Source organism: Cyprinodon tularosa, unplaced genomic scaffold (genome assembly GCF_016077235.1).
Source record: "Cyprinodon tularosa strain WSP-4 unplaced genomic scaffold, ASM1607723v1 ctg313, whole genome shotgun sequence".
Classification (NCBI taxonomy): Eukaryota; Metazoa; Chordata; class Actinopteri; order Cyprinodontiformes; family Cyprinodontidae; genus Cyprinodon; species Cyprinodon tularosa.
Genome location: NW_024039023.1, coordinates 876,940 through 889,340, shown reverse-complemented (window position 1 = coordinate 889,340; position 12,401 = coordinate 876,940). Strand labels below are relative to the sequence as shown.

The window sequence follows — 12,401 nt, the reverse complement described above, 5'->3', positions numbered from 1 at the left end:
AGGCATACGCCATCTAAATCGTCGAGGTGCGACAGGCGCTTTAAGAGCTGATGGTGTTGAAAAATCCAACGATTTCAGGCAGCAGTTTATTTTTGGACGCATCTCTACAGAAACATTGACGTTTTAAGGGTCTGTGTTAATGAACCTGTACCTTCAAACTTACTTTTTTCACAAAATAAAACCTAAAGAAATATCAGGTTCCCAGCGGTAATCAAGAGTTACCAGTAGGGGGCAGAGATTGAAAATGAAGGTCATTTGTTAGACAGAATAAAGAATTGGTGGTGGTATCCCATTTCCTCCATTTCGTCACATCCATCACATTAAATGATAGTATTTAGCAAAAAAAAAAATAAAAAATTGTGATTTTTTTATTTTTTTTTTCTATTGGCAGCAGGTCTTCACTTACTTTGCAAGCAAAATGAATGTCGCGTGATTTGTGAATTCTCAAACTCCCGAAAACACATCTTGCCAGGAGCCAGCAGATATGTTAGCCTTGAAAAGTTTTGGACCAATGAAATGCAGTGATGTGTGTGATGTCACCACGTCAACCAGAGGCGGAAGGCTAAGGCAAAACAAACATGGCTGCCCAAGTTTTGGCTGGAATACCCTCATAATCAGTTAACTCCACCGGTTGTTAAGCAAATCAACCTGCTACTGCTGCTGTGATTGGCTAAAACTTTGACGTAGGAGGCAGGTACCCAATCAGCTCGAACAATTGCCCTGACTGTCCCTCTGTTTTGCAAACACTTTCTACATGAGTCTTCCCAGATCAATACATGAAGTTCAATTTAAATCTTATGCAGCATCAATCTGGCTTATGCCAGGTCAGGTCCTCACCAGTATGGGGAATTGCTGGACCCTTTTACCCTTAATAGTGGTAAAATAAACTCATTTTTTTATTAAATGTTTAGTAATAAAGCTGGGGCTCAATAAAAATCCTCCATCTTGGTAAATCCAGTTGGACTAGCCCTACCTCTCCTTTAATTCCCAGACCAAGCTGTTGACCCAGTACATTCTGAACCTCGGCAAATATGACCAGAACTACGACATCAGAGACCGAACACGTTTCATCAGGCAGCTGATTGTGCCCAACGAGAAGAGCGGCGCCCTCAACAAGTACGCCCGGCGCATATTACTGGCCTCCAAGCCTGCTCCCGTCCTTGAATCTGCTTTCAAAGGTACTTAATGTGTTTGTTTTAACCTCTAAGGCTTATTTTTGAAAGGTATTAGGTCCTATAAACAAGTTTTATTGTCAGTATTAAATCCATTACCTTCTCGTGTCTGTTGCTTGAATCAGAAGAGAATCTCTGAATACGAATTAGGGAAAAATTTACTTCAAATTGAGTGGCTCTATTTCCAGTGGATTCAGGCTGTGCTCTTATTATTCTGGTGTGTGTGTGTCTCTTTGAAGGGCAGTTAGGTCAGACCCCTTTTACCTTGGACTAATGAGATGGGTAAATTATTGAGCCGCTAACCTTTTTATTCAGACACTGAGAGGTGCAAAAAAAAAAAAAAGAAAATCCCCTAATTTTCTCTCTTCCTCCTTGACAAAAGGGTCGAAACAGCCTCCTGTAACATTAGAATTCACAGGCAGTTTGCACCCACTGGATGTTTATGGATGGCCTTATCCACTGCTGTCATTCTTAATAATCACATGCAAAGTTTTATTTTTCTCTCTCTCCATCTTTCGGAAAGCAGAGCACATTTTTTTGATTTTTTTCAGCATCCTCCAAAGACAAAAGCACTAATTATCCAGTTGATCACAGAGGGAAAATATGGATGATTGTCTGTCATGCTTAGAACTTCCTATTTGAATCACCTTCTTTGTGTCATATTTCTTTAATTTCCATTTACATTGATTTATCATTTTTAATCTCCCTTCAGATAGAGACCGTTACCAACTGGGAACCCTCTCCCATAGTCTTAACATTAAAGCTTCTGGGTACCAGGAACTGTCAGACTGGCCGGCTGTTGCACCGGATCCGACTGTGAGGAACGTGGAGGTGATTGAGCCGGTAAAGATGACCTTATCTGAAGCATTTACGTATAATGATATCTGACATATAGGGTTAATCCAAGTCTAAATACAAATTTGTAACATCAGCACTGATGTCATATTAGTTTTATGCTTTTTTCTATGTTGAATGATTATTTGGTACCTTACACAATATCAGAGACTTATCTGGGGACATTACAGGGGTTGACGTTAAGGGCAAGTGACTTTCACATTTCATTTGCCCAGAAACAATTTTTACTTGCCCAGTATAATGTTTGATAAATATAGTTCCTAATATTCATTTTTGTATATATATCAATGAAGCATGTTTGTTTTTTAAATGTTTTTTGTAATTCAGTTTTTTTTAAGTTTACAGGTTCCTGGTGTGTATATGCATGCGTCAGATAATGAACTCAAGCCTACATTACCGTGTTAACATGCTTTTCAATCCTTCCTGCACATTCTTTTCAAACTAAACTTTGCTTTAGTGAATGGATGTGGATGGGTGGTGGGTAAAGAGGGTCTCTGATGCTTAGTGGGTGGTGGGTGAAATAGGTGGTGTGTGTGTTACTGTACTTAGATTTTTTTTTGCGTTGTTGTTGTTTTTTAGCCTGCCAAGTCGAAAAAAATGGGTCTTATTCGCGCCAATTCCCGGACAAAAATCTGGCGGAAAATCACGGAGCTTTTTCTAATCACGCGCCTTTTTTAAATCACGCAATAATGTGTACAAAACAACAGAAATGGTGCCGACAATGCTTTTGGGTTGTTTTCTTCCAATGTAGGTGATTTTTGAGTGATTATGTAAATAAAATGATACAGAAACACAGGTACAATAGCGATTTCTAGCTTGTTTGTCATTTTGGTAACTACATCAAAATTAAAGCTAGGTGGACAAAAATCACGCCATCTGGCGGAAAATCACCCGGCTTTTTCAAATCACGCGCCTTTTTCAAATCACGCGAGAATGTGTACAAAACAACAAAAATGGCGCCGGCAACGCTTCTGGGTTGTTTTCATCGAATTTCGGTGATTTTAAAGTAATTTTGAGTGATAAATAATTGTTTTTTGCGATCATTGCACTTTCCCGGCGAGCAAATGCAATGAAATTTAAACTCTCCCAAAAATAAAAACTACTTGCCCCGGGAGATCGGGCGATGGTTAACATCGAGCCCTGCATTAAAATAAAGAACGTTCTCATACTGGGATGTACTTTTGTGAACACAAGTTGCCTGTTGTCTACAATAAATCCTTTCCAGTCCATGAAGATATAAAGGAAAATTTCCACTCTATTCTTTGGTATTATGTGTCAACTACAATTTTGGAATAAAACAGGAAAATGATTGGGGTTGCTCAATATTTTATGCAGTTTATCACCAACAATGATCTGATAATTTCTCAACTTCTCCCTTATTCCACTTTCTGTTCTTCTTAAAACCCTAACAATGGGATTTCCAACAAAGTTAAAAAAGTTAAAAACAAACCATTGGACTTTGTTTCCCAAGTTTTAAGACAATCCAGGAAGCTTTTTCAATTCAAAATGTCTTGAGTAGCACTGAATTCCAGGCTTATAGAGTGGCCCAAACAAAAGTCTTGTTATGGCTTAGAAAACAAGCAAATTGAACCGAAAGAACAGGTCCACCCCTTAGTAATGGGTCATCGTTGAGGTCGTTCTTTGTCTGCAAGACCCAATACTGGACCATGCCTCTGAAAAGGGAGTCGTTAGGGTCGTTGTTGGCCTGGCTGACCAGGCGAGATGTTTTAGGCCCCGTCCACACGAAGCCAAACCCTGGCCTAAACGCACAAATTTTTCACCAAACCAGCCTCTCATCCACACGAAGCCGGCGTTTCGGGGGTCTGTAAACGATCTTTTTTTTATTCAGCCTTCAGAGTGGGAAGATTTTGAAACGCCGTTTTCGCGTTTCCATCTTTAAGCTCTAACCGCATTTTCTTTTTTTACATGCATGCGTCATAGCGTCGCCTCTAAACACGCATGCGCGACCAGTATCACAACAACAATGGCGCCGTACTGTGTTGAATGGTTGCTGCTCATGCTACTCACCCTGCTGTCGGGCTTACAACAGAATCTTCTTCTTCTGGAATATCTCCAGGAAGAACAGAGCAATATCGACGACATAGTTCAGCACCTGAATTTGACTGAACCACGAAAATGGACCCGCAGGGCAACCGTGTATAAATATTAGTGCGCATGCCCAACATTTCGTCGCCTATTTTTGCTTTGGCACGACAGCACCACTTACAGGCCTTGCATACATTTTGCAGCGTTTTCATGTATTCATGTGGACGATCACATTTATTTTACGTCTCCGTCTTTACGACAAACGTTCTGGAAAAAATTAGCGTTTCGTGTTCGTTTTGACTTCGTGTGGACGGGGCCTTAGTCCCCAGCATGGCAGTAGAGGTTTGAGATGATAGCGGGAAGGAATCAACTCTATTGCTGCGTTGTACGTTTTTAAGGGTGGAAACTTGAGTCCACCCCCTCTGTTTAAGTTTGGTTTTTCTTAAACATAAATGGCTTCCTTCACACCCCTTTCAAACCACCTGTCTTCTTTGTCCAAAACGTGAACATTCTGCTTCTCAAAAGAATACCTTAAGGTGTAGGTGGACAGCCAAATCTTGTCCGTAGGAGGTAATAGTTGCTTTCTCCTCCTCCATTTTGAATTGAAAAAGCTTCCTGGTGGGAAGCGAAACATCTTCAAACTTGGAAAACAAAGTACAGTGGTTTGTTTTTAACTTTTTTAACTTTGCTGCAATGACTATGACCTGGATGACAGAGAATCTTCACCAGCACCTAAAAATGGGAATTAGTCAGCCTGTTTAAGAAATATATTTAAGATAACAGAAAAAACAGAAGGTAAAAAAACTTTAAGTTTTTTCCCAACTAGTTATTTCTGCTAGTAATATAATTCCTGTGGTTCCAATAGGATGAAGTTTTTTTAAGCTGGTCAAGATTCTCAGTCATCCAGGTCATAGTTATTCCAACAAAAAATAAAAACCAAACCACTGGACTGGAGTTTGAAGATGTTTGGCTTCCTATCCTATAAGCCTTTTCAATTCAAAATGTCTGGAGTAGCTTTGAGTTCCAGGCTTTATAGAGTGGCCCAACGAAAGCATTGTTATGGCTTAGAAAATAAGCAAATTGAACCAAAAAACAGGTCCAACCCTTAGAAATGAGGAGTTGTTGATGAGTTGAAAAAAAATCTGATACAAAAAAGTCAGTTTCATTGGTTAGCGTGTACTCCTCCAAATTGTGCCCACACTCAAACTGATTGATTTTGGTTAATGATGATTCGTAGTGGAGACTGTTCTAACACAGCTTCCCTTTACTCGATGCATAATTGAGGCTTTTAACAAAAAAATCTCCTAAATGTTGGGATTGTTAGTTATTTTTTTTTTTTATCCCTCTAAGTATTTGTTGTTTCTGTTTAGGTACAAGAGAGGGCTGTATCTCTTGGGAAGGTCAAGAAACCCAAACCTGATAAGTTCTATTCGGACGAGGAAGAGAAAGAGGAAGGATCTGCCAGTGGAAGTGAAGACAGCAGCAATAGCAGCAGCAGCAGCAGCGGCAGTAGTAGTGAAGGTATTTTCTTTTGAAGTTTAAATATTGGAGTACTTTTAGAAGATAGATTTTAAATAGTCTGTTCTGAGATTTGCAATAAAGCCATTTTGTATTGCCTTCATTGCACTTGATATTCTCAAACATGGGAGTCACAGCAGTAAAAGAAAAGGTCAGCTGATTTTCGATGAGTAAGCTACAAGTAATCAAGCAAACTGGTCTAAACTGGAATTGAATTGGATTAAAATACATTTTAAATTCATCCTAACCCATGTTAATTCTGTATAGAGTCGGGCAGTGAGAGTGAAGAGGAGAGCAGCGAAGGATCTGAGAAAACCTCCACTGATTCTGGAAAGAGCTCCAGTGGATCTGAAGCGAGCTCCAGCGAGTCTGAATCCAAACAGAAGAAGAAAAAGCTAACTAAGAAGGCGGCCCCGAGGAAAAGCAAGCAACCAGCTGCAGACAGGTGCGGTGTTCCTGTCAACACGGCTGTTTATTGGATCCTGAATCATTTTTCAAAAAAAGATTGTAAGCTTTACCTGGTTAAGTAGCTTATAATATAGTCTTATTATCACAAAGACTTTAAACAATGGTATGATGCATGAAGGCTACTGTTTGTGTTAGGAGAGAATAGGCTCCTTCATTAAGCCAGCTGAATGGCAGTCCTCAGCAAGATGAGGGCCAGTCCACCAGAATTAAACTTAAAATAATTTTTGGTTTGTAACGAGTGTAAAATTATCTGGTTATCGTTGCATTGCAGATTTTATCTTACAGTCCCTAGTTGTTAAATGCAGTAAAATATCGATTTAGCTCACCTACAAACCAGAGTTCTACTAATTTCTAGGTCAAAGAAAGAGATAAGAAAGCATATGTGGCAGCAGAATCCATGGCAATCAAAATTAAAACTAAAGATTAAAAGAGGCATGAAAAATAAAGGTTTGCATATCTTGCTTTGTTTCATAATTAGTCTTATATTTTATGCTGCTTTGAAATTAAACAGCTTGAGAAATTGCCCTTAAAATAACTCTGACCCCAATGCAAATGAGATGTATTATAGAAAATATGAAAAATATCAACTTTTTGGAGTAAATAATTACAAAGCCTTTACCACACTTTAATAACCAATGAGCGTTGACCTGCAATGACTCATGGGAAATAGAGGCTTAGGTAGGATACTCCTGATCCTGCGATGCAGCCTGCTGGAACATTTTATCCAGTGGGGAGTATCCTGTGTGCTTCTCTATTTCCCATGAATCATTGCACGTCAACGCTCATTAGTCAGCTCGGACAGAAATCGGGGGCAATGTTGGCAAAAATTGTGTTAGGGTTGTTAAGTTTCCCCAACTTTAACCTATAAAAAAATTAAACAAAGACAGTGTAAGATTTTTCCTGTAATGCTTTGCAAAGGGAAGATAGACAGAGCTTTAGGATCACCCTGTGCATCTTCGCTTGGCTCGACACTTCCAGGCCTTTTTATTGAGCAGTCAACACATTACAACAGCAGGCGTTAGTTTCGATTATGCAATCTCTTAGACATAGCATGAACTTTTAAGATAGGGAACTTGTCTGTTTCAGTATATGCTTTTAAAAAAGGTGTCGGGGGTTATGAACTTTTAACTTCTGTGTTTCTCAAATGAAAAACAGGAAAGCATTTTTGCAAAACATTTGACCGTCTTATGACCTACATACAGTATTTCCACCGATGAGAGTAACATAGGAAAAACATTGAGATTGAGAGCAATATAAAACATATAAATGAATAAAATGATAAAAACAACAGAAATCATAATAACTCCAGCAAATTGTAGTTAAAAAAATCGGTGTATTTTGCTTTATAAGACTCAAGATAATTATTGAAGGTGTTTTTATACTAGAATATTGCTTTGTTGAACTCAAATATCTGCCTAGTTGGTAACAGTTACTCTATTTTTTTTTTTAAAAGGAGCTCCAAATGTTCAGATACCTGAGAACTGACAACTTTTTTTCTTAGAAGTGAGGATGTTCTGAAATGTAAAATCTAATGTGATTAAGCATAGAAACAATCCAGGTATTTGAGTTATTCTGAAGCAAACTCGATGCAAGTAACAAAAATACTAAAAAAAGTCTAAATCCGTGTGAATTTAAATTCTTATTTCTGAGCAAATGACTTCCCGCATTAACCTCTCTCTTGTCTTCTACATGCAAACACGCCCTCCCTTCCTTTCTTAGGTTGGCCGGTCTGCAGTAGTATCGCTGGTTCCATTAACAAGCTAATCAAGGAGAATTTTCCTCCAGTAGCGTAACCCCACATTTACATGGCTAATGGATAATGACTTTTGATTGGTCATTTAGCAGCCTGGTGTTACCAATAAATGAGATTTGAGTCATTACTGCTGAATATGCTCACGCACTCCCTCTTACACCCTGGCAAATTTAGTTTCTTATGCAGCGCACTTCATTTGCTCACGGACACACAAACTTACCCGACGTACCTGATTTTGCTGTGTGACAGGCCGCCGGCTGACCCTGTTCTCTCCATTAGACAGTATAATTAGAGCAACTCACCCCAGTGCTCAAACACACAAAAACACGCACACACACGCATACAGTCAGTAATTAGAGCAGCTCACCCCAGTGCTTCCACAACAAACACAGCATAATGCCCTCATTATGGCCCAGTCATTTCAGGCAGGGCCTAATCAGTCCCACAGTGATTTATATCACTTTTTTCCTGTTCGCAGCAAATGAAATCTGTAGGCCAAATTAATACTGGCTTTTCATCATCGCCCAAGTTAAAAAGCCAGTTACCGTCACAATTCCCCTCATTAATTTAACGGCTGAAAATCCCAGGCAGGCCGAGTAAACACTCATTATTGGAACAAATTGAAGAGGGACAGAGCAAGTGGAAGAGAGAGGAGAAAGATGGAAGAAATCTTTCTGGAGGGAAAGCAGCTTTGAATTAACTTAACAAACAAAAAGCAGATTGATCGTTTTGATCGGCTCCACTGAAAGCTCTGACGCTTTAAAGATTATTTTCTCCCAGTTTTAAGCTGAAGGCTGTTTAACTGATAAAATGTGTTGATATAACAGATGCGGTTTTGGTCAAACTTCTTTGAACGTATTTTTATTTCTCTGTGATTTAGTGACTCGGATGAAAATGGAAATGGACCTGTGGGCAAAACTAGCAGCTCATCTGCTGAAAGCTCCTCTGACTCGGAGTCTGAGTCTGAGGAGGACTCCGACTCTGACTCTCCGGCTCCACAGAAGAAGACTGTAGCAAAGAGTAAACCAAAGGTGATGTCACCCTGTAGCTTCATAGCAGTTTAAGGACAGATGGGGTAACTGGGAATCAGAGGTACAGACTTGTAGAGCAAACATGAGGTGGGTCACAGAGCTTATCCAAGTTTAAAAGAGTGTTTTCACACCAAAGGTGTTCAGTTCACTGAAAGGTGATAGCCAGAAGTGGGTTCTATTAATTGGAGTAACTATTTAACAAACATCTACGTATATCAGTAGTTTTACCACATCATATGTCATCATATATCTACCACTGCTCTTCCTTTAGTAAAACTGTTTGACTACTGCTTAGAATTTAACCTGAATGAATAATTAACAAGCTTCTTTTAAGAAATAGTTCTCCAGACAGCAACACACAGTTAATGTTTATGTCAAAAATTTAGATCTCCTTTTTTTATTTTTACTAATTCACACTTTTTTATATATGTAGAGGTCAAGCTAATATACTGTAAGGAGTAATTATCAGTTAAGCGACTGGTTTCATGTTTTCATGACTTAGAAAAGTGTTTCTCGTGTCTGGATTCCTAATTTTTAAGTTAGAATATTAGTTTGCTGTAGTTATCTTATTTTTGCTCATTTCTCAGTTGACAAGAACGCAAGTTCGGACATGTGTATGTTCTTGACAAGAACACAGGACAGTATGGACTTGGGGAGAACGAGAGTATGCAGCATAAATATGGGGCAATTGGAACAGAATCGTACTCGTGACGTTGCCTCGCGCTCAGCTCGTCTGGAGCTGCATTTCACATCCTGCTATTGGTAGTCTCTAGACGATAAGAAATTATGGCTTTGCTTCGTTAAGTGAGGAAATTTGTCCTTTCCTGGTCTTGAGTTCTTGTGAATTGGAATGGTACTAGGGCTGAGGCTGACAACGTTTTATAAGCACATGAGAAAGCACAAGTACACATACTGAGAAACGGCTTTAAGAATAGTAAAATGTGCTCATTACTTCACACATTTTGGTGTTTTACTACATAATTTTAAACAGTAAAGCAAGTGCTATGAGGAGCCTTTCTGACATATACTTTTTTTTCTTTTTTACTCTTTAGTAATTTCTTGGATGGTTACTTTCTATTATTTCTTAAGTCTAATATGATGAAGTATTGCTACTAAAAAAAACTTAAGTACAGTTTTTAGGTAGTCTACCCACCGCTGGAGACAGCTACAGGTTTAACACCCACCAGCTTGTAGGAGGCGGGCTCGCATGATCTTATTCCATTCCAATATTGTATCATATCCCTGGTTTTGCTCATGCTAACGTTAAAGTACAAAGTAAGCAGCGACTTCCTTTGCCTCCTTAAGCCAGCACTATTGCTCAAAATTCTTCTTCTTTGGTCTGCTTGTTGCAGCTGAAGTGGAGGTAGATGGAGTTGTTGCCTGTTACATATTTTTTTTTGGTCTACAGACAGTGCTCAACAGTCCCACTTAATAGAGCTTAAAAATCTAACATCTGTTTTTCCTATCAAATGTTTAATCTATTTATTATTTCATAATAAAAAAATGACAGAGAGACTAATTTTGAAATTAAGCTTTTGTTTAGCTTAAATTAAAAGCGCAGCAAAATGTATCTGTAAAACAAGATGGTAAAAAGATCATGTTTCGATAGAAACAATGAAAATATAACATAATTGTAGCTCATGGTAAAGCCCACTTATTTTCTAATTTATTTTTTCCCATCATTGTGTCAAGCAAAGACCATGTTTTTATAAAAGGAAACTTAAAAAAACATTTTAATCAAAAAGTTGAAAAACTTATATGTCCATTTAAAGAAAATTCAATTTATCAATAAATTAATCCCCCAGAAGTTTTGCTTATTGCTCCTTTATGTTAATGGGCGACTTTAAAATGTGCCTGAGAGAAAATAATCTTAGTTGTGATTCATATTATAGGAGTTTCTCCAATCAGTTGTTGTCGTCACTGATGGCTGTAGCCAGGAAGAAACTCTTGTAGCCGTTTACCTAAAGCTGCTCAGCGGTTTTTGCTTTATCTACAGCTTTAAAAAAGAAGAGCTAATTATATTTTAAGAAAATCCAAACATATATTAGAGAATTTAAGTTTGTTTTTATGACTGTGTCCAATTTAGTGAGTTATTTCAGGCTGTTGATGAGAATCTGTAGTGAAGCATGGACTCTCATGTTGTAATCTTCATCTTTATGTTCTAAGATAGACCCCGGCTGATGGGATGTAATGGGGTTGAAATGGCAAACGGGAGAAAAGCCCTCTTCTTTTCAGCTCCCGCTGAGTATTAACACCAGATTGTCCCAGCTGTGTGTGCTGAAAGCTTCCAAATACTGATTTACTCTCTGAGATATAATTTGCCTTCATGGCATATCCTTTCATTTATTTATTTCTCTTTATTCCCTTTTGCAGCTCTCACAATCTTTTTCTCACCCGTTATGCTCATCACATTATCTTTCTCTCACCGTTTGCAGCTATGAAATTCCCATTCCATTCACTTTGTCGTTTGGTTATGGCCTATGAATTATGCATCTTTCCCTCAGCCATTTTTTATTCCTGCATAGCTCTTTCAGGCGACTCTCCAGTAACACGGTTCCCATCTCTGTTACCCCCAGCAAGCTTCGATCAGAGAAAATCTGATAAGATACGCCCTGGAACTTTATGCTTTGTTTGGTTTCTCGTTCGCTCCTTTGTCCCGTTTGTTTGTTTGCCTGGAGTAGGCAGAATGGGATTTTATGGTTCTTTATGCGCTGTGATAAACTCAGCTTTGTTAGGGGGGTATGAAGAAAGGGTGATAAAATACGCTCCTATGCTTAAATCTGATTTTATTGCGAATCTTTTTTTCTTTTGCTTGTGAGTTTTTGTCGCCTCTGATACTGACACATAGGCTCTGTCGTGTGAGACTTTACTGATTCCAGAAAACAAGTTTCACTGAAATAGAAACTCATTGATTTTTGGAAGAATGCTCATCATCTTCACAGCCCAAACATTACAATTAAAGAAAGAAAATCTTAATCTCCCACAGTGCTGCAGTTTGACTTTTCGTTTCTTCTTCTCTTTTAAACTTATTGTGAATTTGCTGTGCTTGCTTTTTTTAGGTGGAGGCGAAATCCAAGAATGAAGTATCTTTACTGGATCTAGATGACTGTAAGTTTACCTGTCATTTTTAGTGCTACTTGTTCCCAATGGAATTTCCCATTGGGAACAAGTAGCACTAAGTTGCTAACATCTTCCAACAATGCTTCCGACAAACCGGCCACAATCTTAACTTGTTTACCAACTTTCCACCACAACAATCCCACCCCCTTTAAAAAGACCAATCAAATTAAACTTTATTCACTCGTGTAAAGTCGTGCACCACTAGGGAGAATTCGGGAAAAACAGTTGGAACGGCCGTTTCCCTCTGACTTTAAACTTGTGTATTAGAGCAATGCACAAACCAGCTGATAAAACTATCGGTAGACTGATATATTAGTCAGTCGATAGTTTTGGGTCATTGCCGTTTATTCCTTGTAATGCATGCATTGCTGCTCCCTCCATTTGTTATTCATTGTTAATATTTTATGGATAGGTTACATTGATATCATAATAACCTGT

The 12,401-nt window shown here is 38.5% G+C and overlaps 1 protein-coding gene across 3 annotated transcripts in view; it reads left to right on the top strand.

The window, feature by feature from the left end:
* The window catches only part of ap3b1a (adaptor related protein complex 3 subunit beta 1a), a 112,752-nt gene that overhangs the window by 58,211 nt on the left and 42,140 nt on the right, over positions 1-12,401 (top strand). For all 3 annotated transcript variants that reach the window (XM_038292512.1, XM_038292513.1, XM_038292514.1), the window contains exons 16-21: positions 992-1,178; positions 1,885-2,015; positions 5,444-5,594; positions 5,859-6,036; positions 8,693-8,843; positions 11,903-11,951. In XM_038292512.1, coding sequence (XP_038148440.1) covers positions 992-1,178; positions 1,885-2,015; positions 5,444-5,594; positions 5,859-6,036; positions 8,693-8,843; positions 11,903-11,951 — 847 coding nt within the window. The remainder of the gene's footprint in view (positions 1-991; positions 1,179-1,884; positions 2,016-5,443; positions 5,595-5,858; positions 6,037-8,692; positions 8,844-11,902; positions 11,952-12,401) is intronic.